We start from the raw sequence: 27,252 nt of genomic DNA, 5'->3' as shown, positions 1-27,252 counted from the left end.
CTCCTACGGTAAACTGGGGCCACAGTTTTTGTGCTCTTTCTGTAATGCCCTAAAATGTCACAAGATGGCACCAAAGTCCTGTCTAAAAGGGCAGTAGTTGTTGTTGGTGTCAAGGAAGTACAGCACTGTATGTTGAAATGACCCAACCCCTCGTTTTTCGTGTACAATGCGTATTGGACGTTTATAAGTGATTATTTTTTTTCTCAAAGATTTATTTTGAGTTTAGAAAAACATATTTCCTCAAAGCCATGTATTTCAATGTAGATCAATTATATGCAGATTTTTATTTGCGACCCAGCCCGGTCCCTATCCCTCACTGTTTATGTATGATTTAATTAATTAATTTCATTTATTTATTTAAATAGTGTCAAGCTAAGTTCAGTGCTTAAGATGTGCAGTCCACATGTTTACATATCATTGTTTCAAATATCATGACGAGTTGACCTTAAAAAGCATGTCATCTAATTTAGGACTCACTGAGTGATGTTTACAAAAAAAAAAGTGTGCAAGGTAACAACTCTAATTGAAGTAGATAAACAGTTTTCATATTAATTCATGGTTCATTCGCCTTTATTTTACGATAAGCATAACCTATAAGACCAAAACGTTTATGTGTCATAAATCTAGTGTTGTTTATTGTAATACACATTGATGTGTTGCTTGTTTGCTAAAATAAATAAATAATAATAATAATACATGGGAAGAAAAAAAAAAATCACTTATTAAATCACAATTTGATTGTTTTTCTAAATCATTCAGCCATAACATGAATCTTGCAACGTTAACAAAAAAGGATTGGAACTGTACATAGAGGTAGGCGGAACTCATAAATTGTTAAGTGGCACATTTTGTCTTTCTTCTTTTGTCTTTCTAGTGAGACAGTGGATTACCAGTTTGTGTATTCTGGCGGAACTGGTGAAGTGTATGTACTGGGAGTCCTGCCTCATTCCCACATTGCTATGGTCACCTACAGTGTGGAAGATGGAGAGATATTAAGACAGGTATTCACAAATTAAGGTTTATGGTATCTAAAGCCCTTTGTGGAAAAGTGCACGTCGGTCATAATCAAGCATTGTGATTGACTTTCTTTGTTTGCTTGTTGAGGTTTCAGTCGAAGCACCGTGGCTGTCCAACATGCAAGCCAGCTGTGCCATGGTCGGCCAGGGAATATTGACGTGCGTGGATGCCGCCTCAACCTCTTTGTACACGCTTGATGTTCATGCACAGACACAGATGACCCAAATCTCTCTGCAGGTATTGGCCTCAGTAAAATTCTCTCCGTGGTCACAGAATTTGAATTCGTCTCAAACCGTTTCCCCATCCGCAGTCACTGGGACTTGATGTTGCGCCCGACTTCCGTCCAGCAGTGGTGTCCACCCAGCCCAATCCGTCCCGGCGCCCGCTCCCTGAGTTCCTCCTTCAGCTCAGTCCTGACCATTACCTGCTTCTTCAGTTCAACAGTGGACAGATCGTCACACTGAGGGATTTCAAGCCTGTGCGTATTAAACCTGCAGCGCCGTTGCACAGGGTTTAGATGGAAGTGGCACTTTGAATGTGGTTACGGATCCTTTTGGGTTCACTGTACTCTCCTTTTTTTTTTAAAATCCACTGTTATGGAATATTATTGATTATTTCAAATATGGATATGTTGGATCTTTAGTCCCTTCCAGTACTTGTTTGATAAAAAAGTGTCATTTACGGGAGTGAAAAATTAAAATTGTGCTTTCATCTGCTTGAACACTGAAAGCGACCCGTTACCTGTATCTTGAATTGTAGGCAATGCTGGCTTCATTTGCCACCACTGGAGATAAAACGGTCCTTGCCGTTATGACACCCAAGAATAAAACGGTGAGTTAACATGTCATTTGAATATCCTGTCTGCAATTGGAATCTAGCCGCGTCTTTGTTAAAACACTTCTGAAGATCACTTTTCCTCCTCCTTCTAGGCCTGCAATGTTAACCTGTTCAGCGCAGAAACCGGACGCAGACTTCTCGACACAACCTTGAATGTTAACATCGATCCAAATGGTGGCAAAGCTGAGAAGGTGAGGGAATGTTTTCCAAAGCCAGTTTCCAGGTTCCGGCCAGTCCCTGGATTAGTCACCCTTGCCGATTGACTCATATGGACGTTAACGTTGGCTTTCCGTGCATTTGTGCCACGTTGTCATTGTTTTGGTTCTGTCTTTCAGCTGTACGTTCAGACCTTCTTGAAGAAAGACGACTCTGTTGGCTACAGGGTCATGGTGCAGACTGAAGACCACACACTGAGCTTTATTCAACAGCCAGGTAGTGATGTTGCTTTGAAGAAGGGGCAGAGTCCTATGCTGCCATTTTCTTGGGGCTATGCTAATAAAAATAGAATATCCAATGGTCCCCTTTAGGGTTTGTTGGTGAGCTGGATGGCTTGCGTTATATTGTTCTCCTTTTAAAATGAATCACCAGGCTTGGGGAGTAACAGAATATTGTTCCTCAGATGAGTCCGGAGGTACGAAGTATATTCCGTCTCGCACCGTTAGTCCTCATGCAGATTTTGCATATCGACATTTGCTGCCAAATTGTAGCAGTTGCATTTTTTTCTTTTCTTCTTCGGGCACCGCTTAACCGAGCTGTGCCGACTGGTCATTTTGTCTCGCTCCGTCTGAGCGGTCATGTGACTGTCACATGACTAACAGCTTATTATCAATTTTAAACTGTTGTAGTAATATTAATTGTTATAGTATTACTCATTTGAAATCACAACTACAACTGTCGTGTTATCCCAAAAATATGTTTAATATCCTAATAGGTCAGTATGCGCTGCAGTTTTTTTTTTTATGACGGTATTGAACGTGACACCGTTGCCATTTTTTGACACCCCGGGATACTGTATTGCCGTTTTACCGCCCAACTCTACACTGTATTACCAATATTTAAAACAGATGACATAAAATACAGTACTTCAAGAATATGGCATGCAATGTGAAAGCACATACTGTGTATACATAAATATATACAATATTTACATAAATTAACACGTATACATCCTAATATTTTGAATTATAATAATAATAATAATAATGTTGCTGCTTTTGCTGATGTTTTAGATTTTTGCCAAGGTACCATTTCAGTACAGATAATAAGATATTTTATGCAGGTATAGTATCGAAGTTAACATTTTGGTATTGTGACAACACTACTTTCAAGGCAAACCCAAATGTATTGATAAAATCTGACTAGGAGTGTAACGTAAAATGTGCCTGCTGCTCTGTCTCTTTAAATGAGAGAAATCAGTGTGTCGTTCTGTTTTCAGGGCGTGTCACGTGGACCAGAGAGGAGTCTCTTTCAGACGTGGTGACCATGGAAATGGTGGATCTGCCCCTAACGGGAACACAGGCCGAACTGGAGGGGGAATTTGGCAAAAAGGCCGGTAAGTGTATCCGGCGTTTTTTCTCTTGAAGCACGGAGTCCTGCAGCGTTCTATGAGTCACAGCGTGACGCAGAGTCTGCGAATCACTTTGTTGCTTTTAGCGTCACTTTTTCTTTTTCTATCCATTTTATTGCTGCACTTGGATTCAGCCATTCAAGGTAAAACGCAAATGTCTTAGCCCTTGTGATTGGTATAGATGAGCTTCTTCTGTCTCTTATGTCCTCCATCTTGTAGTCTTGTTCCTCCACACATTGTCCTTCTACAAACTATAGCCTCATAAGGTAAAAGAGGCTGAATTTACACTGCATGTCCAAGTGGCATATTCAAATTTGAAGAGGTTTGATTCCATACTACAGTATCTTTCCTCTTTACGTTGCCATAACACATATCAAGATGGTCACTTAATAAAAAAAGAGTTGTGTCACTTGAACCATGCAGTGTAAATCCAATGCTTACGTGAGAGATTGCAGGTCTTATGTCAAACATGGACTGTGCTTGCACTTTTGTGAAGATGGCCTGTTGTCCATGGTGCTGAAGCGCCTGTCCTCCCAGCTCATCCTCCTGCAAGCCTGGATCGCTCACCTCTGGAAGCTCTTCTACAACGCACGCAAGCCTCACAGCCATGTTAAAAACCACGTGAGCATCGAGACGCTGTCCAGAGATGAATTCAACCTCCAGAAAACGATGGTCATGGTCACCGCGTCTGGCAAGGTACATGGTCTCCTGGTTCTTGTTTTATGATTATGCCCGACATGACCTGATTGATAGGGATTTTTATTTTCTCCCAATATTTGACAGAATCAAATTCTGATTAATCGATCAATTATAAAAAATAAAAAAAAGTGAATATTTCACGATACTTTGTCTTTCAGTATTGTATTTGTTTACAACAGAGAGCCACTCGGCTGATTAAAAAAAAAAAAAAAAAAAAACTTTTTTTTGAATCTCATTATCTTTGTTCTATATTTTAATGTGTTAAACAATAAATCTTCAGCTCTTCGGCATTGACAGCAAGACGGGCACTATTTTATGGCGGCACTACCTGGAGAACATTCCATCCAATGCAGCCTTCAAACTCATGGTGCAACGGACCACTGCCCACTTCCCGCACCCGCCTCAGTGCACGCTGCTCATCAAAGACAAGGTATGCTCAACATGATCTCACAGGACCAAAAAAATACAAATAAATCATGTCATCGCTGAGAGTTTTGTTTTCCTACCAGGACACAGGCTTGACAACACTCCACGTATTTAACCCCATATTTGGGAAGAAGAGCCACGTTGCCCTACCTGCTCTGCCTCGGCCAATACTTCAGTCGCTCTTGCTTCCACTCATGGACCAGGATTACGCTAAAGTCTTACTGCTTGTCGACGACCAGTATAAGGTCAGACTGCACACTGGTATAAATGAACATCCTGCTGTAGCGACATGTATTTTTGTTTTACCACAGGTGTTGGCCTTCCCGTCCACAAAGAATGTCTTGCAGCAGCTCCAGGAAATGGCTTCTTCTATTTTCTTCTACCTGGTGGACTCCAGCCAGGGGAGGCTTTCTGGATATAGGCTACAAACGGCAAGTGACTCCTTTATTAACTGTGTCTTACCAGTTTTTTGGGCTGAGCAATTAATCTTTTTTTTTGATCAATTCTTCTTTATTTGTCCATTTTAATTGGATTCTGTACTTCAAAGCACATCTCAGCTGCGCACACTGATAACATGGCTGCTAACAGACAGTTTTTCCAAATTCATGACAAAGTCATCATATTCGGTGACTTTTATGACTGCTTATACAATTATTTTTCAAAAAAGTGACTAGCAATTTTTATTTCTGACTTGAAGTAATAACATCAATTAAATGGAATATAAGGATTTGAGCAGTTTGTGCATCATTAGTAATTTGTTGCAATCGTGTGGCTCCTTCTGGTGTGTACACATTGGCCACATGGGGGCAGTATAATACAGACATGGTTCAACATGGACACAGGAGATAGTCACAAATGTGGTCACACCACTTTTTGCATCCTTAGGATTTGTCTACTGAGGTCATTTGGGAGGTCGTTATCCCCACTGAGGTGCAGAAAATTGTCTCAGTCAAAGGGAAAAGGCCAAACGAGCATGTGCACTCCCAGGGCCGTGTCATGGGAGATCGCAGCGTCCTCTACAAGGTGGGTACAAAAAGGAGATGTTTCTCTGGCCATGTTTGGTCAGAAGCATTTCCACCAAGATTATGAAAATAAACGGTATGTATTTTATAGGAATATTGTCTACTAGAGTAATCCCATGCTATTCACGGGGTATCGGGACAGAGCCCTACCAGGACTATTTATAGCGATTTTTTTTTCTTTCCTGCGCGCCGTAGTACCTGAATCCCAACCTACTGGCAGTGGTGACCGAGAGCATGGACATGCACCAAGAACGAAGCTTCATTGGCATCTTGCTGATCGACGGTGTGACTGGTCGGATTATCCACGAGGCGGTTCAGAGGAAGGCCAGAGGGCCCGTTCACGTCGTGCACTCTGAAAACTGGGTGGTGGTAAGCCTCGCTCCGTCAAGATCCCCTTTTGTAGCCGTCTGAGGGTTCTGTCATCGCTGATCGCATTTTGCCGATTTGCAGTACGAGTACTGGAGCACCAAGTCTCGCAGGAACGAGTTTTCGGTGATCGAACTGTACGAGGGAATGGAGCTGTATAACAGCACCGCGTTCAGCTCTCTGGATCGGCCGCACGCCCCGCAGGTGCTGCAGCAGTCTTACATTTTCCCTTCGTCCATCTCCGCCATGGAGGCCACGCTCACCGAGAAAGGCATCACAAGTCGCCATCTGCTCAGTGAGTTGCGTTGACATTTGTCAAATATCTTTAGAAACGGGCAAAGTTCAACTTTTTTTTTTTTCCCAGTCGGTTTGCCGTCAGGAGGAATTTTATCACTGCCCAAAATGTTCCTCGACCCTCGGAGGCCTGAAATCATATCTGAGCAGAGTCGGTGAGTATGTCAGTTTTTTTTAATCATGATCAGTTAGTTGAGTGTTGAAATATGTCAGCCGTGAAGGACGTGTGGATGGATGTCTATTTTACCAGCTTAATCGCCACTAGAAAGGGAAACTACAGTTAAATGAAAACTAATGATAAAATAAAAAAAGAGACTGCTTTTAAAACAATAACTTAATTACATTTAAAACTTAAAATTACACTTAAAATAAATGTTATTTTTTTGCAAAAAATATTTTTGGGGTTTAAATCATCTCATGATGCAAATGGTTTAAAAAAAATACTAGTACTGTATTTCCTAAAAAATCTGAAAAAATGACAGGCAATTATTTTAAGAAGGCGTGGATTTATCAAACTAAAGCGAACAATAGTCTTTTTTGTTGTCTTTTGGGGGTTATTTTAAATGTTTTTATTTGTGTATTACTGTACGGCCGTACAGAAGAAGCAAGTTTGGACAGTCGTTTGGGAATTGTACTTTACTTAAGTGGACAATAATTAGTGACCTTTTTAAACGAATACAAGTAAACAAAACAAGAAATGTATTTTTGAAAAATAAAATAAAAGCAAGAAACTAACAATAATGGCAAACCCCAAATTATTATAACCTTTAAGTTACAAATTGCCAATCTATATATTTATATTTTTCATATTTTGTTGTAATGTCCAGGGAGGAGAACCTCATCCCTTACGCTCCAGAGTTGATCATCCGCACAGAATGGTTCGTCAATTACAATCAGACAGTTTCAAGAGTGCGAGGAATTTACACTGCCCCCTCTGGACTGGAGTCTACATGTCTGGTGAGTCTGCCCGAACTGGATCTTGAGCGTTTGTTTTGGGGCAGCATCACTGGTAGGAAGTAATGTCAAACAAATACTTTGCTACAATACTTAAGCAGATTTTTCTGTTGTCTGTCCTTTACTTGAGTATTTATTTTTCGGTTGACTTTTTTGTTGTTGCGCTTTTTATTTGTAAAAATAAGAATGTTGCTTTTTTTATTATTATATAATTATTAAAAATAGATGTTATATATTTTTAAAGATAAGATAAGTATATAATTTACAGTACAAATATTATTTACTTTTATATTCTATTATATTTAATTTTCTACAGTTTTACTTTTACTGACGTAAAGGAATTGAATCAGTACTTCTACCAGTCTTTTTTTTTACACAAATATCTGTATTTCTACTTAAGTGCAGAGAGCTACTACTCTCTACTACCTCTGCACAACACTAAAGTGACCCCCCTTCCCCAACAGGTGGTGGCGTACGGTCTAGACATCTACCAAACCCGCGTCTATCCCTCGAAACAATTTGACGTGCTGAAGGACGACTACGACTACATGCTGATCAGCAGCGTGCTCTTCGCGCTCTTCTTTGCCACCATGATCAGCAAACGGTTGGCCGAAGTCAAGCTGCTCAACAGGGCCTGGCGATAAAGCAGTCGCCAGCTGCGCCCCGAGTTTTCCCACAGCCCGGACGCTGCACATTGGAGCCCGGGAAGACGACAGACAGAGGTCCAAAAAAGGCCCGTAAAGAACTGCATTAGGGGAGGGTGGGCAATGATAGTTGGAAGAAGAAATTAAGGTTTTATGTGCTTTTTTTGTTGTTTTTTTTAACTTATTTGCAGGCAAAGGAAGAAGTTGTAGTGAAGTAATTGTATTTGTGCCATGTTTGGATGAAATCGAACTAAAAAAAAAACTACTTGAATATACTAATTTGCTGCAAATATTGTGAGTGGATGATGAAAGCCCACTTACCACCTGAAGCAGCCATCCCATCCATCCATAACACTTACCACAGAGAACGACCATGTCCTTTGATTCTACACAGCATCAAGCTGGAAGCTAACCACTTGAGTGTCATTAAAAATATCTAGAGTTACAGAATTAAAAGTCAAGCTACTGCTGTATGTTGTGTTGTCTAGAGAGAAAAAAAAGAGTTCTTTACACAAATTTAATTAATAAGTTATTTATAAATAAATCATTTCTAAACAAAACAATGATTACAACCTCATAACTTCCAAACAGTGTTCACTGTTGCTGAGGTGGACACAAACCTTAGAGAATGTGACATTTGTCAGTGTAACAGAGCTTGTAAACACAGCACTGATCCTCCCGGGAGGAAACGTAACATCACATCCAACGAATACATGAACACACACTGTAGGTACTGTGCAGTGTTTTGGAAGATTCTACAAATGAAATGCAATTACTGTATATGTGCCCATTATGTTCACTGGACATATTGAAGAATCACAAAGTTTACAGCATTTAAGATTACTTTTTCAGTCATCTTCTGATTATTATTTTTTTTTAGGACAATTTTCATTTTTGTCAAGTAATTTAAATAAATCAGTTAATGTTGGCCATGAATGTTTCACTGTTTCATTTTTGAGATTTTCAATAACCACAGTTCATTTAAGTTGATAAAAATGAAGATACCACGTAACCAGAGCTAAAAGACCTAATAAAACCACTTTTGGATATAAATACCGCTAAGAAAATGCGGTTTGATTTGTTAAGACTGTGTTGTAGTGTAGTGTTCATTGTTCAATCAACCGTCAGTCATTATTATGAGATATATTATCTAAATCATACATACAGGATTTCAAGCAGCATCTTGAAGAAATAACACATGGAATGATAAGTCTGATACAAGCCCGGCTTGTTTATACAGTAAATATTTGCTCACGTGTAAGTGTCCAATATTTTAGTATCTGCTCTCTGCGTGGGTTGCAGCATGTTTTGTCATTGGAACATTACAGAGAATAAAATATTGTCCCCAAAGGAAGTTCCTCGGGAACGACAAGGCAACTAAATCCTACAACTGGAGAGAGAATACTGGAATGTTAAGAGGATTTCCAGGTTGACCCGGAGCAAATACTGTGCTAATACTCACTGGTAAAATGTTAGAAACAACAAACTCACAGTGCCGCGTTAACAAAAATATTCTCAAAAATACATTAACTATTGAAAGATAAGGCGCGTGAATTCAGCTTGTGGATCTTGTCACACTTTAGCAGTCACTCTTGTTTAAGGAAATATCCTTTTAGTGCCATCATGGCTGCGTGCACAAAAATATGCCATAAATATTTCTGATTATAAATGATCTGGTAATATTTCCTGAGGGGAAAAATGTATGTTAATGTATGGGGTGATTTGGCATCTTGGTGCCAAAGAATTGTTGAAGTGAGGCAACATTTAATCAAGACATAGCCCTGTCTAATAGGAAAGTAGTGCTTTGCCACCATCTTGTGGCACCAATAAGCAATTACAAACCTTTTTAAAGGAGAAGTCGAGTCAAAAGAAATGTTTTTTACAATACAGTATGTTCAATGTGCCCCCAACTAGTGTGAACAAAGTATTCTGATTTGGCATTTTTTGGAATATCTACATATCCATCTCGGGGGCGGCCATTTTGCCTTCTATTAAAAATGTGACAAAAAATTACATCACAGTACCTGATGGCTCAGCTTGCAAACGTCACATGACCAAACCCAGAAAACAGGTGAGCCCTGATGGTCATGACCTAAGCCCTTTGGCACTGTCATGTCATTTTCAGTCGACAGAAAGTAGCATTACACGGCAAAATGGCCGCCTCCTGAGATGGATTAAAAACGGGTGGATTTTTCTGCATATTCATATGACACAAACGCAATATTGACTCATTCACTGCCATTGACGTCTATAGACGTAAAAAAAATCATATGAACTATTTTTATTAGTTAAACAATTTTTTATGAAAACCTATATTTTTTATTGTACATTAATAACAGATATAAAATTATCATGCGAGTAATTACGATTAAACGCCCCTTATGTTTTTTAAATTAGGCCCATCAGGCGATTAATTTTTTAAAATTGTAATTAATCACATGACTTCACTAGTTAACTAACGATGAATCACAAATTTTATATCTGTTCTAAATTTACAAAAAAAAATGTCTAGGTTTTCATACTCTTGTTAGCAAAAGTGGATTTTTTTTAAACTAATAGAAATAGTTCAAATTAATTTTTGACGTCTATAGCAGTCAATGGCAGTGAATGAGTTAATCAGAATACAGTGTTGAAATTAGTGTGTGTGTGTGGGAGGGGGGTGCACAAAGAACATTGTAAAGAATTTGACTTCTTCCTTTAAGGGGGGTATTATTAGTGAATGTTCACTATTTGTGGCAGGCCATGAAACCAGTCGAACAATAAATAACCAATTGTACAACACCATACGCTTGTGATATCATACCTATAAAAGTAGGTAACGTACCTAAAGGGTCCACCATCGATTCTGTCTACAAAATGCTAGGTGGCAACAACGGATGTCAGGGCCACAGTGAGGGTGTGCTATTATGACGTCAATAATACAATAACCGCAGTCGTCGTCATCGTTTTTTTTTTTTGTCTTTCAAACTCAAAAAAATAGCCACCACTATTCGTATCGGGTTTGATCAATCACATTGTGTGAGCTAAATGACTATTTGCATCTACTCAGTGTTTTGCCCGTTTCTACCTGAATTGCTCAGCTACTTGATCCGTTTGGCAGAGGCTTGGTCGGTAGCTCAGCTTGCACATCGTCTGTGAATGTTTTTGCACGTGTAAAACTGAAAAAAATCAGGCCCACGGGAGTTTGTTTCAACGGTTCTGCCATTCGTTTCCCATCCTGGCGGGTTCGCTCAAAAGGCGCCCTCGTCTGTCGGCGAATGTCTTTTGGCGCGGCGGGAGGAGGATGTAGTGCGTGGCGCTGGCCTGTCTGCCGTCCTTCAAAATGGGAACTATGCAGGGAGAGAGCTGAGCCGCAGGGGGCGCCCTCTCGCTCAGCAGCGACTTGCTCACATATTGCGGGTTAGCAGCAAAACTCTGTGTGGCCGGCATCACGCCGTTGATGTAAATCGGGAGGCTTTTGGGACTCGGGGAACGTGGCGGGCACGGGGGCACCAGAGGGGCTCTCGGCGGGATTTTGGGCGGCTTCTCCTCACCAGCCGCCGCCTTTGAGTAGGTTTTCGGCGGGATTGGGATGCGAGGAGGAATTTGGGGCTTCTCAGTGGGAACGGTGAAGGAAGACAACCAGTTGAGTTTATAGTCTGGATGTCTATCCTGTTGATTATCTGCCAGGGGAACAGGTCCGAGCTCACACCCTCTGCCGGTTAATTTGTCCTCTCGGCCCGGCCAGGAGAACGCCAAGGAGGCATTCCCAGGCTGCGACGACGCCCCCTGATAGGCGGGATTTACTTGACCTCTGCTCCCGCACACCATCTTAGGGCAGCTTTTGGGCAGAAGTGGCCGCCGCTCACTGGTGAAGAACTCCACCTCATTATCCGCCGACTCGTCGGACATGAGCTCCTCGGGGTCAGGTAATGGCGGCAAAGGTTTGGCTCCTTTCTGCGGGCCCCAAAATACTGTCCATCTGTGGGAAGAACAATAAGGCACCACTTGGTCTCCTTCATGAGGTCCAAGTGTCTTGTCCAATGGGAGGCAGGAATCGGAGTAGGATGGAAACTTTGGTAGGAATGGGTTAGCTGTGAAAACACAAATTCAAACATTAACTCCAGTTGGAAACATGTCTTGAACTATCAATTTGACGATTGCTTGTGAAATTATAAATGTATGTTTATGATTAATTGTACTCTTTATTTATTAATTTTTTTACTTCACAAAATCATCTCACTTGCCAGATTAAACCCCTTTGCAGGCCTGGTCCGGCCTACGTATGTTTGACACCCCTAATTTATACAGTGTTACAAAGATCAAGACGGCTATAGACGTCAAAAATTCATTTGAACTATTTCTATTAGTTTCACATTTTTTTGAGTGATATAAATTTTGTGATTAATCGTGAGTTAACTATTGAAGTCATGCAATTAATTACAATAAAAAAAATTATTGTCTGACGCCCCTAATTTTGAATAATCTTTCCTTTTCTTTTTTTATTAGGGACATCAGGCGATTAATTTTTTAAATTGTAATTAATCGCATGACTTCACTAGTTAATAAAAGATTAATCACAAAATGTATATTTGTTCTAAATTTTCATACTCTTGTTAACAAAAGTGGGAAAAAAAGTGAAACTAATAGAAATAGCGCAAATGAATTTTTGACGTCTATAGCCGTCGATGGCAGTGAATGAGTTAACAAGCAAAAAGCCTGTCTCTCTGTGGACTTATCACATTGCATTAAATCAGGTTGTATCATAAAAAGTGTCAGTCACGCCCACTAGGCTGACACAGCCTGTTTGCTCCTTTGCACATCCACTGCGGTCCTGTATTAGGGCAAGACGATTAAAACTCTATCATTGTCCAAATAATGACGGACCTATCTGTACAAGGTCTTCCTATCACAGCTTCCTTCTCGGGAGGAAACGGCTCTCAGAGCAAGAAACACGGGGGAAAAAACATGTGATCCCTCAGTGGAGCTTGGTGATTGGTCAAGAAGGGGCAAAACACCCAGGGAGGGGGGGAGCGGGTGACAACGAGGACCAAACAGGAAAGGCAGCGCAAACGCGTGGAAAACAAGCGCTTAACCCGTCACCTTTGTCGTCAAACATCAGCCACAACAGCCTGATTAACGCAGAGAATGGCCACTATCTTAACGCCGCTTCCCATAACTTTCCTTATGGAAACATCCGACGTGGCCCAGACTGCAGGAGCAGCTGGTGACCTGGCAGGAAGGGGGTGGGGGCGCAGGGGGGACTGATAGGATCCCCTCGGTGAGACAGCTCAGTCCACCCGAAGCCTGCTGAGCGACTCGTGACTTTCTAGCGCTGTAGTCAATCATCTTGCCGATGTAAAAATAACAAAGTCTCCAGCTGAAAAATGAGCTATCATAATGAGCCCTTATACGGTACATGGCACGGAACCATACTTTTTTTCACTTAACCGTCTTAAGCAGGACAAATCTCGTTAATCGAGTAGAATGAAAGCTGATCATTTCATCACATACTAGCATGTTATAATTAGCGCCCGGCCGATTACAATTTCTGGCAGAATAAAATACTGATTATAAATTCATCAGATGATTAATTAAATAAATTGTACTTTAAAGATATAAAAAGAAGAAAAGCGCTTCCTATTTAGTCCCTGAACAAACACGCACACAAAAACTGGCAGAATCGTACCCATTTTAAAAGAGCTAATATCAGCTGATTAAATCAACAACTAATCAATAATTATTTTGATTATCGATTAATTGTTTAAAGACCTTGATGATCCAAATCCTTTGAAATTTCAGCGTCTCAACAGTAAAGATTCTCTGATTTCTGTAGTCCTCCATGAAAGCAGATTTATTATCTTCATGTTGAATCCAAATAACATTTTTGCAAACATTTGCTTTTACTTGGGATATGTTTTTGCCTATTTTCTGACATTTTCATGATCCATTACAGCCTGGTCATCCTGGAAGGGGGAATCGCCTCCATCTGTGGTCCCTTCCCAAGGTTTCTTCCATTTCCCCATGTGGGGTTTTTGAGTTTTTCCTTGCCCTCTTGGGGGCATTAGATCAGGGGATGTCATTAATATTTGTCAACTGTGGGCCTGTGAAGCCCTTTGAGACTCCGTTGTGATGAAGCTATAAATAAATTGGACTTCAGCAGTAACTGAATCTTAATGGAGCATTTTCTGCACGGTCAGTTTGAAATGCTGTCCTTTTTTCCACATAGGGATGGAAATTTAACCCCCCCCCCCCTAATCCTATTGATCGATTAACCGACAGAATACTCAATTATTAACTCATTCACTGCCATTGACGGCTATATACGTCAAAAATTAATTTAAACTATTTCTATTAGTTAAAAAAAAATCCACTTTTGTTGAAAATCTAGATTTTTTTATTGTACATTTAGTTTTGTACATAAAATTTGTGATTAATCGTGAGTTAACTAGTGAAGTCATGCGATTAATTATGATTAAAAACTTTACAAGCCTGACGCCCCAAATTTTTAATAATATTTTCTTTCTTCCTTTTTTTTTAATTCATTTACTGCCGTTGATGGCTATAAACGTCAAAAATTCATTTGAACTATTTCTATTAGTTTAACATTTTTTTCCACTTTGAGTATGAAAACCTATAATTTGTTTATTGTACATTTAGAACATGTAGAATTTGTGATTAATCGTGAGTTAACTAGTGAAGTCATGTGATTAATTACAATTTAAAAAATGTAATCGCCTCTTGCCCCTAATTTTTAATAATCTTTTTTTAAATTAATTTATGGCAGTCAATGAGTTAAAATGATCTTGAGTTGTAGGATTCAAAACACAGTAACACTGTACAAATTGCCATAAATGGTGTTAAAACTTGTCTAGGGTGTATTTAAATCTAAATATTGCAGATTTCACTTATTGCGGAGGTGGGTCAGGAACGCAACCCCCACAATGGAAGTGGGTTTACTATAATGGCATTTCCATTCATTTCAATATGGAACGATGATTTGCGATACAAGTGTTTTAGAGTTACAAGCGTGGTCGTGGGATGAAATGACCTCATGTCTCAAGGCACAACTGCATTAGATTAACTCATTCACTGCCATTGACGACTATAGACATCAAAAATTCATGTGAAATATTTCTATTAGTTTAACTTTTTTTTCCATTTCATTTTTTATGTAAACCCCCCAAAAAATATTGTGCATTTATAACAGATATAAAATTTGTGATTAATCTAATTTGTGAGTCAACTATTGAAGTAATGCGATTAATTACGATTACAAATTTTAACCGTCTGACGCCCCTTATTTTTAATTTAAAAAAATTAATTAGGGGCGTCAGGCGATTAATTTTTTTAAAATTTTAATTAATCACATTACTTCATTAGTGAACTAGCAATTAATGACAAATTTTATATCTGTTCTGAATGTACAATAAAAACAATTCTAGGTTTTCATACTCTTGTTAGCAAAAGTGGGAAAAAAAAGTTTAACAAATAAAAATAGTTCAAATGAATTTTTGACGTCGATAGACGTCAATGGCAGTGGATGAGTTAAATATAGGGAACAAATATTTTATTAGTATTGAGAGAAAACTATACTTTTGCCCTCAATTATTGGTTTATCAATAATTTTTGCATAATAATTTGTCATGAAAGAAATAGCACATGACACACATTTGGAAGACTCCCAACTGTTTTCTTTTCAGAGGTCAAACTAGCTGTTCCACAAAAACACCCTTCATACTAGTGAATATAATAATTCAAAAATATTGGTATGGCTACACATAACAGAAAAATTATATAAAGGAGACTTACAGTTGCATTCTCGGACCATTTGCTGCTCGGTCAGGTTGTGTTCCGCCTCGCCACTCAACTGGTCCAAGCACACTCTGCAAAGCAAGCGTAGGTTGAGAAGTCGGCGCGGAGTCGTGCACGTGTCAATCATTGGTGCACGTAACCCGCCCCGGGTGAGTCATTACATGCAGCCATGACCAAACGTGGTCCAGCCGGTGATGTGCTGCGGGTTTCAATCAACTTGTTTGTGTACCTGCTGAAGTCATGTGGTCCCCAGTAGTTATTCTCACTCATGTTGTGGTTTCCGCAAGGTAGTGGCTTGATTACAGGAAACAGTCAGATCTCTCCGTTTAACCCATTATAGCTTCACCGCAAACGGCGCTGTTGAATAGAAACAGGAAACAAAAACCAGGTTACTGCCCAAGTTTAGATTGGACTGCTTTCAATTTCAATTGCTTGACTCGTTTGAGTTATTTCCGATCAGTTGCTCGAATGACTACGAGTGAGTTTCTTAAATAAAGTAGACATGTAGATGAATGTTTTTGTAATGATCCACAAAGCTCACAATTTGCTATGTCGAGACTCGAGACTCGAGACTCGAGACTCGAGACTGACATTTGCAAATGGACTCAAACTCTTCGATCAATACAGTTTAACTGCAGCGTTGAAATAGCAAAACTACTTGAACTATTATTTGGGGTAGCCCAGAAAGTGAAAATTCATATATATTTGAAATGCATTGAAAGTAGAAAATAAAATTCTAAAAAAGCTCAGTCGGTATGTGTTTTTTTTTCTTTCTTTTTTTTGAGAGAGAGCTCAGTATTGTTTTGGTAACAAGTTGGTATGTGTTTTCAACGACAGAAGCGGGAAAATGGGGGGATAAAAAGAATCTCCTGCCCCCTTAAAAACATTTAAGAATTATTTATTTATTTTTAAGGCAGGATCCACTCTGTATACACAGTATTCCTCACTCCAATGGGGGAGGGGGGGAGGGTGTTAATTCCAGGCCACCCCCGCAATAAGCGAAACCTATGATAAAGAAATACCCTATTCTATTTAAATACACCTGAGGCCTATTTTGTATATCTTTTACAACACAGGTCTTTAAGGACAGTTTTAAAATAATATAAACAAATATATAAATATAAAGAGCGAGAGCAATGATAGGACAAAAAAATCATGAACAAACAATGTAATGGTGGACTGATCGGTCTGTGTTTCCAGTATAACAACAATCAGGTTTTGTTTTGTTTTCCAAACTAACAAACCTGTCTCACACTATACATCAATTAAGGTTATAAATGAACCTTCAGCTGTCGCTTGGGTGTCAAATCAGGACTGAAGATTGACATTAAATAATCTTCAGCAAAAACGAGGCTGAGCCAAAATACTGTACTTCCTGTTTTCCGTATTCTTCTTGAATCATTTAAAGAAACTAAACCGTGTGCTGCTATCTAATGGTCGACAGTGGAACTACACCTCAAATAAAAGGGCGATAGAACAAAATAGAGCTATGAACTGTATACAAAAATAATCTAATCTGTGAAATCCGGAAGCTGCAATTTGGAGCTGGGCTTTACTGTAAATTGTACTGAAATAATGATAAACTATTTACTCACAATTGTATTTATGGTGAATTTGGGGCCAGTTTAGTTGAATACAAAGCTATAATTAAGCGATATATCCACTGGGATAGCATTATTCTGCCTGCCACTATAAATGGCTATCACTGATAGATGTAGCATCGTTACTGGCAACATAATTTATTAGCACGATCTGTAAATCATTGCTGTTGCTTTTGGAAATTTGTTTCGGGTCATTTTTGAGGAACAATGGCAAATGTAGTTATATATTACGAATATGGAGAAGAAAAGGTCAAAACCATCAGGGCAAACAAACAAAAGTGTGAGAGTATATATGGACACGGCTGTTTTCTCAATGAGTTATGTTGTTATTTTACGGAGCCTTCTAGGGGTCGGCCGGTGTTGGTGGCGGGGAGGGGTTGAGAGACCACTGGATAGCTGAACAAAAGACACATTATTTGTAGTGAATAAATCCTTTTCAGACCAACTAAGTGAAAGTGGATGATATCAGCGGCACATCAACGATCTCTCATGGCACACTAGTGTGCGGCATGCACGCCAGCGGTTGTCGATGGTTGAACTAGTCACAACAAAAACAAATTGAGCCATGTGTCAGCTTCATGCCATCTGCCTGCGGACAATTGCACAAGCGGCGGGTCAGATGTGGGAGGACGAGCGGCACCGCTCGCCGCCCTCCTTCCTCTGTGTGGCCATGAGAGCGTGCAGTATCCGCCCTCACAACAGTGGCTGATTGTGTAGCATTCCTCTGATGCTCAATGATAAGCTTCAACATGGTACATCCGAACTCCCCAGCCCCCCACCCCCCCCCCCACCCTTCTACGGCCCCCCCACGCACGCACACATTCCCGTACATACTCAAAATCCTTTTCCTGACCCAAGTCTAGTACAGTAGTCGGTAGCTCGGTACTGTATGTTTTCATTTGTGGTGTTTTTGTATGGAAAACTGCAGTAGTCTTTTCATCTTGTGCTGGCCAAACTGCAAAGCTTCACATCAAAAAGATGGAAGGAAGACATTTTCAGGAACAATTATAAAACTACTCCATTTTTTTTTTTTTTTTAGGCAGCAGATGCAGCCGTCAAGCTAGCATTCATAGGGCTCATTCGGAACTTGCCCCATAGGCCAATGAAAAAAATATGAACATGTAACTAGGTGCTGAGAGGAAAAAGGAAAGGAACAGGAAGTACTGCAGAAAACAACACCAACAATTATGATGTTTATTCATATCCATTAATCGTACAACTAAATTAACTCATTCACTGCCATTGACGGCTATAGACGTCAAAAATCCATTTGAACTATTTCTATTAGTTTAACATTTTTTTCCACTTTTAACAAGAGTATGAAAACCTAGAAAAAAATGTATTGTACATTTAGAACAGATATCAAATTTGCGATTAATTGTGAGTTAACTAGTGAAGTCATTTTAATGGCCTGACACCCCTAATTTTTAAATATATATATATATATATATATATATATATATATATATATATATATATATATATATATATATATATATATATATATATATATATATATATATATATATATATATAGTAATAATAATAATAATCAAGTAATCATTTGGAGCCATTTTTTTAAAATGTAAAACTGTCCAAATCCTCTGATTTCAGCATATCAACTGTGTACGATTTCTGTAGTCCTTCATTAAAAAAAAAGAAAAGGTCATTAAAAATTCGGTGCGTCAGGCAATTAAAAGTTTTAATTGTAATTAATTGAATTACTTCACTAGTTAACGCACGATTAATCACAAATTTTATATCTGTTCTAAATGTACAATGAAAAAAATCTAGGTTTTCATACTCTTGTTAACAAAAGTGGAAAAAATGTTAAACTAATAGAAATAGCTCAAATGGATTTTTGACGTCTATTACCGTCAATGGCAGTGAATGAGTTAATAGTCAAGTCAATAGGCAACGAAATATCTCCAAAAACTGGGGAAGTCAATCCAAAAATATTCTTTACAATAATGTGTTCTATGCAGCTCACTAGTCTAAAAAACATATTCTGATTAACTCATTCACTGCCATAAATTCGTTTGAACTATTTCTATTAGTTTAAAAAAAATCCCCCACTCTTGTTGACAAGAGTATGAAAACCTAGAAAAAAAATTCTTGGACATTTAGAAGAGATATAAAATTTGTGATTAATCGTGAGTTAACTATTGAGGTCATGCGATTAAATACGATTACAAATTTTAATCGCCCTAAGGCCCCTAATTTTTTATAAAAAAATTTTTTATCACGTCAGGCAATTACATTTTTTTATTGTAATTAATCGCATGACTTCACGAGTTAACTCACGATTAATCACAAATTGTATATCTGTTCTAAATGTACAATAAAAAAAATCTAGGTTTGCATACTCTTGTTAACAAAAGTGAGGAAAATGTTAAACTAATAGAAATAGTTCCAAATTATTTTTGACGTCTATAACCGTCAATGGCAGTGAATGAGTTAATATTGTGGAATATGAATTCAGCTGCCAAATCCACCCATTTTTATCTTAGGTGGCGGCCATTTTGCTACTTTCTGTCAACTGAAAATGAGGTAACGGACAATCACGGCACAGCAGTTTCCTGAGTTTTAATGTGATCATGGCAAGCTGAGCCATGATTGGTCGTGATCCCTGAGCAACTGTGATGTCATTTTCAGTCGACATCAATTGGCAAAATGGCTGCTAAGTGAAATGGATAAAAACAGGTGTTTTTTTGCTGCTCAATTCATATTCCACTAATACAATATTAATTAGAATGTTGTGTTTAAACTAGTGGCGGCACATACAACATATTGTAAAAAAAAAAATTGGGTTGACTTCCAACTTAATATACACGTAATAAGAACACATTAGTAAGACTTTGTTGTAGGGTTGATGGTTAACCAAATGAACAATCTAATACAAAAACAAAAAAAAGATCAAATTACTTGACTAATCAATAAAAAAAATTAGTCGACTACTGTCATTTTAAAACATTCGACAACTGACTTGTATTAATTGTATATAGTAACCCTCATTGAGAATATACTGTATGATATATTAACATCGTATAACTGATCCTTTTGATATTTATATATATTTTTAAAAAGGATAATATAGTGTATTCTGATGTACGTATGTCTACAACTGGTGTCGTGGGTTAAACAATGCAGAGCATGCACAACAAAGTCCATACAACAAATGACAAACCAGGGTCCCACGCATCTATTAGGATTTTTATTTCATTCCTAAAAAAAAAAAAAAAAGCGGTGACAAATCCGCTCAGTGAGCCTCGGAGATGGAGGAATTGTACCGCCAGTTGGCTCAGCAAGCATGAATGGAGCCACTCTCAGCTATAAATGGGCCTTTGTGACACTTTGGAGTGCAGTGAAGCAGGCCTGAGAATGCAAGTGAACTCTCCCATGAGGTGAGGACAGAAGATACGCCATGGAGACGTGCGGACATAGCCAAACTATGAACAGGAGGGGAAACCGAAAGGGGGGGGCAGGTTATTCTACCGTACTATTGATGGAAGAGCCCTGTTGTGCTTCTTCCTTCCACTTCATTAATGGTACTAATGGGGGACTTGTCTAAACTAAACTAACTTGCTTAAGACATATATTTACCAAGCAAAACATCAGGTGTGAGTGATTTTGAATCTAAAACTATTTCACTTTTCTTTTTTTTTATCTCATCTTTTTGATGAAAAAAACTTGACACACAATTACAGTATATCAACAAGTGGTTACTATAGCTCCATGCTAAGAGCTAGTAAGTTAGCCAGCATTAGTTAGCGGTCTGATTAACATTATTGTTGGAACGTTATAGCCGTTGGATTAGTGTTACATTATAACTATAATTTACTTCTTCTTCTTTTTTAACCTTTTACCGTGAATCCACCTCATGTGTTTGTGCATGTCGCACTTGCTAGCTGCAGATTTGAAAGGGGGTGTGTCACTGTGTGTCACATGACAGTGTCACAGTGACAGATTAGCAGAGACAATATATTTTCATCTCATTTTTGTTCATGAACTAAAATGTCCATCGATTTTTTTTTATTAAGTATTAGGTATATTTTCGTCTTGTCTTCATTAGTCGACGAAAATGCACAAACTGATTTAGTCCCAGTTATTGTTTTCTTTTAGTCTTAGTGTAGTCTAGTGACAGTCTAGTTTTATTCCCGTGAAAAATGTGTGTTGATGAAGAGTAGAGGTTTAAGTGTTTATCGCAAAAAATGCTCTAGTTTTGTTCCTGAAAGTATATTTTATTATTGTAAGCATTGGAATACACACTAGAGTTTGAACACTATTTAAATAATTAAAGAGAAATGTGCTGCACATCAGTTAAGTAGAAACTGTACCTAAATAAACGTTTGAAAACAGTCCAAACAGATTGAACATTTTGTACTTAAAAAGAGAGGCCCAATCCAGTGTTTGGCACAATAAAATGACGATAACTGATTAATCGGCCACGTCATTAAAAAAAAAATTACATAATGAATAAAATAACATTGTGGGTTCCTATTGCTAGTTACAACAATTAAAAGTATGAATTTTAGACGGAACATTGGACTATTTTATAATACTTTTCCTTTAGTATTCATTTAAATTTACCACAGAAAGAAAAAAATTGCAAACATTGGACGACTTTTTTCTTAGGGGGGTGGAGATGTTTGAATGTCATTTCTTTTGTCTTATATGTGGCAATGTGTTAATGTGAATTTTTTTTTTTTTTTTTATAAAGAAATAAAATAACCCTCTGCCAATTTTTGCAGATTTTAAAAGAGCTAATATCGGCCTGATGATTAATCGATCGGTTAAGCCATTGTAACATGTATAGTTTGAACATTTATTTTAAAAAAGTACCATACTTTGAAATGACTGTGTTAAAACCCTAAATTGTGTATGTGATCTTGGTAGGGTCGCAGTTTTTATTTTTATTTTGGGGGGGGGGGGGGGGGGGCGCATTTGTCCAATAAAAGACGATTCGGTACGTACCTCGATACTTGAGGTACGATGTGATTCGAGGATGGTTCGGTTTTAAAGTGGAACAATTCAACACTGTTTGATTCAGTGGGATTTGGATTTATTCATTAATTTATTACCATACATATGAATGCACTTGTCAGTACTGTGCCATTTCCTTCAATGATATACTGTGCGCATGACATTAAAAGGTTATTCATCTTAATAATAACAATGGATTCAGAGTCATATCCAAATGACTAATTCAACAAATTGTACCGAGCCATTTCAATTTCAAACTACACAAATCACAGGCAGGCTTTAATCTAAACTCCTACTAGCAGAGATGTTATTATGCATCCATTTTCTATATTGCTTATGTTCAACCGTCAAGAGAGGAGCTCATATAGATTCTCCCTTGTTGACTCAAGATGAGGCTGACACACGGAATTTATCATATCATACAATCTCAAGTAGAGGCCGTTCCCCAATTAATTGCCGTCCGCTCATTCGTCATGGCTCGAAAGGAATTGCAGTTGATGTCACTCAAGTATTTAATTTCACTATCGTCACTTCCGCCAAGAGCAATCAATCGGTGTGGTACATGTTTTGGTACATTTTCCTTTGCAAGTATCTATGCGGGACATGGTCAGAGGCAAGAGCTCCGTAAAATAGAGGCAGGACAGCAAGTACCTCGCCAGTGAATTCAACACAGATGAAAATTGTCACGCAGTCCAGTACTGTGTGGGGGTGTAAAAACGGGGCCATTTTTGTTTGTATTTTTCTTGTCATTTGCATAAAATATGCACTGCTGCTGTTGTTTTTTTTATCATTCAGATAGATTTTTGTATTCCTTCTATTCCCTAGAATAGAACGTTTGGTTAAAAAAAAGAGGCATTATTCTTCAGACACTGTTTTTAAAAGAAACAAATAACTAGGGGTGTGCCCAAAAAATTTTGATTCTCATAAGAATCGCGATTCTCATTTAGTACGATTCAGAATCGATTTTAAATGTCCCAAAATCGATTTTATTTAAAACAATTTATACTGTCTTGCCTTTATTTGGAGCACTGTTCATGTTGTACCCGGTTTGGCCACTGAGGGGCAGTGTGGTTCCACGCGGTCTAATACACTGTTAAGTTGTAGCCACATTAGAGAGTAGGAGGAAAAAGTCACAATCAAGTTATTCCAATAAAAGTTTGTTTTTTTTTCCAGCATGGAGCCGTTCTTTTGAGTGATAAAAGCGCCGCGCTAATTAGCATTAGTAAATCACACTGGATTAGATCATTACAATTCCTTGTACATCTATAGATTGAAGCAAAAATCATTGTCTATCAAATCATTTTGAATCCCCCCCAAAAATCGTTCTTAATCGAAAATCGATTCTGAATCGAATCGCAGACCCACAAATCGTAATCGAATCGTGAGACATTCAAAGATTCTCACCCTTACAAATGACTTCATAAAACGTGACAAACTAAACACAAATCAGCAATGATCTGCGCAACAAGTCATCGGAAATCGCCGTGTTTCGCTCCACAGCAACACGACGAGTACAAATAAAGATCTAACTCTCAAATAGCCGCCTTCCTTTAAATAAGCACATTGTACCCTCTGCGGTCGACGAAACAAACGCTACGCTGAAGAAAGCCGACGTACCAGGTAAGAAGTTACACAAGCACAAGGAAGAAGAACCACTTTGCTGTCTACTGCGGTAACAATAACCCAGAAAACAGATGAGCCGTGATTGGTCGTTACCTGAGCGCTTAGGCACTGGGATGTCACTGTCAGTCAACTGCAAGTGACAAGATGGCCGCCCTCTGCGATGGATAAAGCCTAAACACAGCATTTTGATTAATATTACGTTGGTGGAATATAAATAAAGCAACAAAATCCACCCTTTTTTTATCCATCTCTGGGGGCGGCCATTTTGCCACTTGCTGTCGACATCACAGTTGCTCAGGAGCCGTGAATGGTTCGTTACCTGAGCCCTGAGCAACTGTGGTGTCATTTTCAGTCGACAGCGAGTAGCAGGACAAGACAAAATACAACATGTTATGGTAAAAAACATTTTTGACTGGACTTCCACTCTCAGTAAAATTTGTGGCAAAACTGATGTAAAAATGTCAGCAATGACAAGTTGCTACATTTGAGTGGAACGTATGCCATGCTCAAGAAAAAAATTATTTGTCTATTGGCATTATCAAGTATTGGTACTTGGTATCTTGACTACTCAAATGTAAAGTAGGCCTACTTGTGCACGGTCTGAAAAAAAAAAGTGGCATTGGTGCATCCCTAACAGAAGAGCACTTTAACTCATTCACTCCCAGCCATTTTCACTGAAGCAATCCCCTTCACTCACGGCTGTTGTACTGGATGTTGACTGATTTTGCAAGGCCCACAGAATATTGTGTTCTATTGCTATTAAAAAAAACTTGGAACCAACCAAAAGAAAGACTAAAGTCTCTTCTTTTATCAGGAAAAAAAAAGTATATTTCTATCTGTTTCCGTTTTGCAACAATTAGCATTAGAATATAGCTAAGTTTCATCATTATTCACAAATCTATTTTGAGTTGTGAGTAATTGAGTTTTTTTTTCAACATGACCCTGGTTGATATCCTTTGCTCTGCTGCCACCTGCTGGCTGTTTGTGTAATAACTACCATTTATTCAACCGTTCTTTGCAGTTGAGCATCAAAGCCATCTGTATGCTCTAGCATAAATTAAAAAAAACATTAAAACATGTATAAATACGTTTTTGGGACACTTAACACATTTAAAATAGAAAGTATACGTTTTGGGGAGCAAATTAGTTAAGTGTAACCAACATATAAAATTAATCACTTCTCAACTGTTTATGAATAATAATAATAATAATAATAATACATTTATTTGTAATGCACTTTACATTTCAAATAAATCTTACTGCTAAATTAGTTAATGTGATTAATAATAAGACTAATTAAACCATGTGTTTTTGGTGGAATTGTTTTTCGATTGTTTTTGACACTTTGGATAATTCAAGATGCCCCAAGTCAAATTGACCCAGGAACGTTACTGCTGTTCTCAGGGGCACCATAAGAGTAGTGCTGTCACTAGTGAATATTTTTAGAATCGATTAATCTACCAATTATTCAATCGATAATTGACTAATCAGATTGATTTAAATTTTGCATGAAAGTGTATTAAAAAAAATGCATTTTTCCCATGATTACTGTTTATTAACCAGTGTTTATTTCGTACTTCGTATCTGTATAGTCATTTTTTAAAAAAGGGGGGGCATTGATATTGTACTATGCTACCGATTCGGTCATTGCTTTCTAAACTAAAAACAGATATTTGCAAATCTCTTATTTTGATTAAACAAAGAAGATAATCAATCTTTCATGAATGACTACAGAAATCAGTGAACAATTACTGTTGATAAGCTGAAATCAGATGATTTGGACAATTTGACATTTAAAAAAAAAGTCTCCAAACGATTACTCGATTATTAAGATAGTTGTCGCTTAATTTGATAATCGATTACTTGTCGATTAATCTTGACAGCTCTACATAAGAGAAACAAGTGATGAAAGACAAGCAATCTCAAACTCAAAAGTATTCTTAAAGCGGTGAGACCCAAATTATATTTTTATACAGTGTATATATATATATATATATATATGCCCAAAATTCCTAGCAGCGCCCCTGACTGTTTCTGAAAAAAACAATGTAACAACCTTCCTGTTAAGCAATGTCATACCAAAGGATTGCTTTGGCCTTTTGCCTTTTTCACTGATCACATTATCACAGAAAGCTTCATTTGGACTAGACGTCTGAAATGGAAACACTTCTAAGTCATGAATAGAAACAAATCTAATGAAAAACAATAGAAGCTGAATATGTTTTTTTTTTATGCCAAATTGTTACACAATTGACCAAACTACTTAATACACAGTGTAACCTTGTAACGTCATAAGCACAGTACTGTACATTTTTGTACTTAACAGCACTTCTTGAACATAAACTAAAATCTCGAGAAAAAAAAAGTATGGTGTGCCTGCGCCGCGTGACCATGTATTCTCAGTGGTGGAAAGTAACTAAGTACAGATCCTTCAAAGTAATGAATACAAAAACGTTGTCGATTTTTCAGGTATCTGTAATTAACATCAGTATGTAGTTTCTGATGACTTTTTACTTTTACTCCCCATTTTTAAAAGCAAAGCAGATCTCTGTTCATCCGTACTTTCTACTCATTACATTGGCAAAATGGGCTCAAGGCTGAATATGAAAAGGATGCAAAAAAAATATCCTGAATATCTTGGGAGTCTTTTAAAGTGGAAAAAAAAAATCCGGGACAGCATCGATCAAAGACGTCACAGATTCAAAGAAACAAGATATTCCCCATCCATGGTTTTCGGAGGACTGTTTGATGCTGTCGGCTCTAAGAATGATTCATTGTGAATGTATTGTTTCTTGTCTTTTCAATAAGAGCACTTAATAAGAGAGGGAAACTATTTTGTAATGAGAATTTTCTTTTTTTTTGTTCCATTGTGCCAATTTATTAAAACGGGTGTTTAAAAACAAAAAACAAGTCTTGTACTAAAGTATAATTCAGACTGTATGTTTTTACTTTTACTTAAGTGAGTCGAGGACCGCTTGAATTTATACAGTATAGGCCGACTGTAGTATACAGTATATAGCATACGAAGAAGAAGTTATAACATTAAGTATACTGCGCGTCATTATTAGTAAGAGAACACATTCTCCCGCTAATAACACGCAAATTACACGTAAAAGACCCCCCGCAGTTCCCACAACAAAACACGTTCGACGTCATGGCTGCTCACTCGTTTATTCACCGCAAATTCACTTGAGGAAGTCTAATTGAAGAAAATATCACAGCGTCCCTCTTCGCATTGGAATTGCCATTGTTCAGCGGTCGACGTACTCAGTATGAATACATTCTATGAACGGCCATTGGTACTCACCGACTGTCAATCTGTGCTCCATCTCTCGTTCATATCTACGACGGCGCCATGCGCACCATGATGTGTCAACGACAGAGCGAAGTGCGCTCATTGTGACGCGGTGACGTCAGCGCGCCTC

The 27,252-nt window shown here is 38.1% G+C and overlaps 2 protein-coding genes across 3 annotated transcripts in view; one reads left to right on the top strand and one right to left on the bottom strand.

Annotated features, from left to right (window-relative positions):
• emc1 (ER membrane protein complex subunit 1) overlaps positions 1-8,762 on the top strand; it is a 10,448-nt gene extending 1,686 nt beyond the window's left edge. The window contains exons 6-22 of the mRNA XM_086067380.1: positions 875-1,001; positions 1,105-1,254; positions 1,328-1,495; positions 1,777-1,848; positions 1,947-2,045; positions 2,190-2,286; positions 3,290-3,406; positions 3,918-4,117; positions 4,401-4,550; positions 4,630-4,791; positions 4,858-4,977; positions 5,432-5,569; positions 5,764-5,937; positions 6,019-6,229; positions 6,299-6,383; positions 7,056-7,185; positions 7,647-8,762. Of these exons, the coding sequence (XP_085923506.1) occupies positions 875-1,001; positions 1,105-1,254; positions 1,328-1,495; positions 1,777-1,848; positions 1,947-2,045; positions 2,190-2,286; positions 3,290-3,406; positions 3,918-4,117; positions 4,401-4,550; positions 4,630-4,791; positions 4,858-4,977; positions 5,432-5,569; positions 5,764-5,937; positions 6,019-6,229; positions 6,299-6,383; positions 7,056-7,185; positions 7,647-7,826 (2,380 nt within the window). The 3' untranslated portion in view covers positions 7,827-8,762. The remainder of the gene's footprint in view (positions 1-874; positions 1,002-1,104; positions 1,255-1,327; positions 1,496-1,776; positions 1,849-1,946; positions 2,046-2,189; positions 2,287-3,289; positions 3,407-3,917; positions 4,118-4,400; positions 4,551-4,629; positions 4,792-4,857; positions 4,978-5,431; positions 5,570-5,763; positions 5,938-6,018; positions 6,230-6,298; positions 6,384-7,055; positions 7,186-7,646) is intronic.
• errfi1b (ERBB receptor feedback inhibitor 1b) lies at positions 8,330-27,252 on the bottom strand. 2 transcript variants are annotated; one of them, XM_086067382.1, is made up of 5 exons: positions 27,135-27,225; positions 23,921-23,998; positions 15,850-15,977; positions 15,618-15,691; positions 8,330-11,899 (listed from the first exon to the last, which is right to left on the bottom strand). In XM_086067382.1, the coding sequence occupies exons 3-5, from the start codon at positions 15,888-15,890 to the stop codon at positions 11,016-11,018; spliced, it is 999 nt and encodes a 332-aa protein (XP_085923508.1). In that variant the 5' UTR covers positions 15,891-15,977; positions 23,921-23,998; positions 27,135-27,225; the 3' UTR covers positions 8,330-11,015. The 2 variants fall into 2 exon arrangements, with proteins under 2 accessions (XP_085923508.1, XP_085923507.1); XM_086067381.1 differs by lacking the exon at positions 23,921-23,998 and having other exon boundaries at positions 27,135-27,252.

The sequence above is a fragment of the Leptonotus elevatus genome, chromosome 2 (genome assembly GCF_054856555.1).
Source record: "Leptonotus elevatus isolate MCC_2025b chromosome 2, RoL_Lele_1.0, whole genome shotgun sequence".
NCBI classification, from domain to species: Eukaryota; Metazoa; Chordata; class Actinopteri; order Syngnathiformes; family Syngnathidae; genus Leptonotus; species Leptonotus elevatus.
The sequence above is the reverse complement of the archived record's forward strand: the minus strand, read 5'-3'. Positions and strand labels throughout refer to the sequence as shown.

What these genes read in the sequence shown, in the direction of transcription:
- errfi1b (XM_086067381.1), bottom strand. Translation starts at nt 15,890, where the DNA reads ATGAGTGAGAATAACTACTGGGGACCACATGACTTCAGCAG. An exon ending in GGACCACATGACTTCAGCAG is followed by an intron (nt 15,692 to 15,849) that starts GTACACAAACAA and finishes CTTGCTTTGCAG; the next exon opens with AGTGTGCTTGGACCAGTTGA. An exon ending in AATGGTCCGAGAATGCAACT is followed by an intron (nt 11,900 to 15,617) that starts GTAAGTCTCCTT and finishes GTGTTTTCACAG; the next exon opens with CTAACCCATTCCTACCAAAG.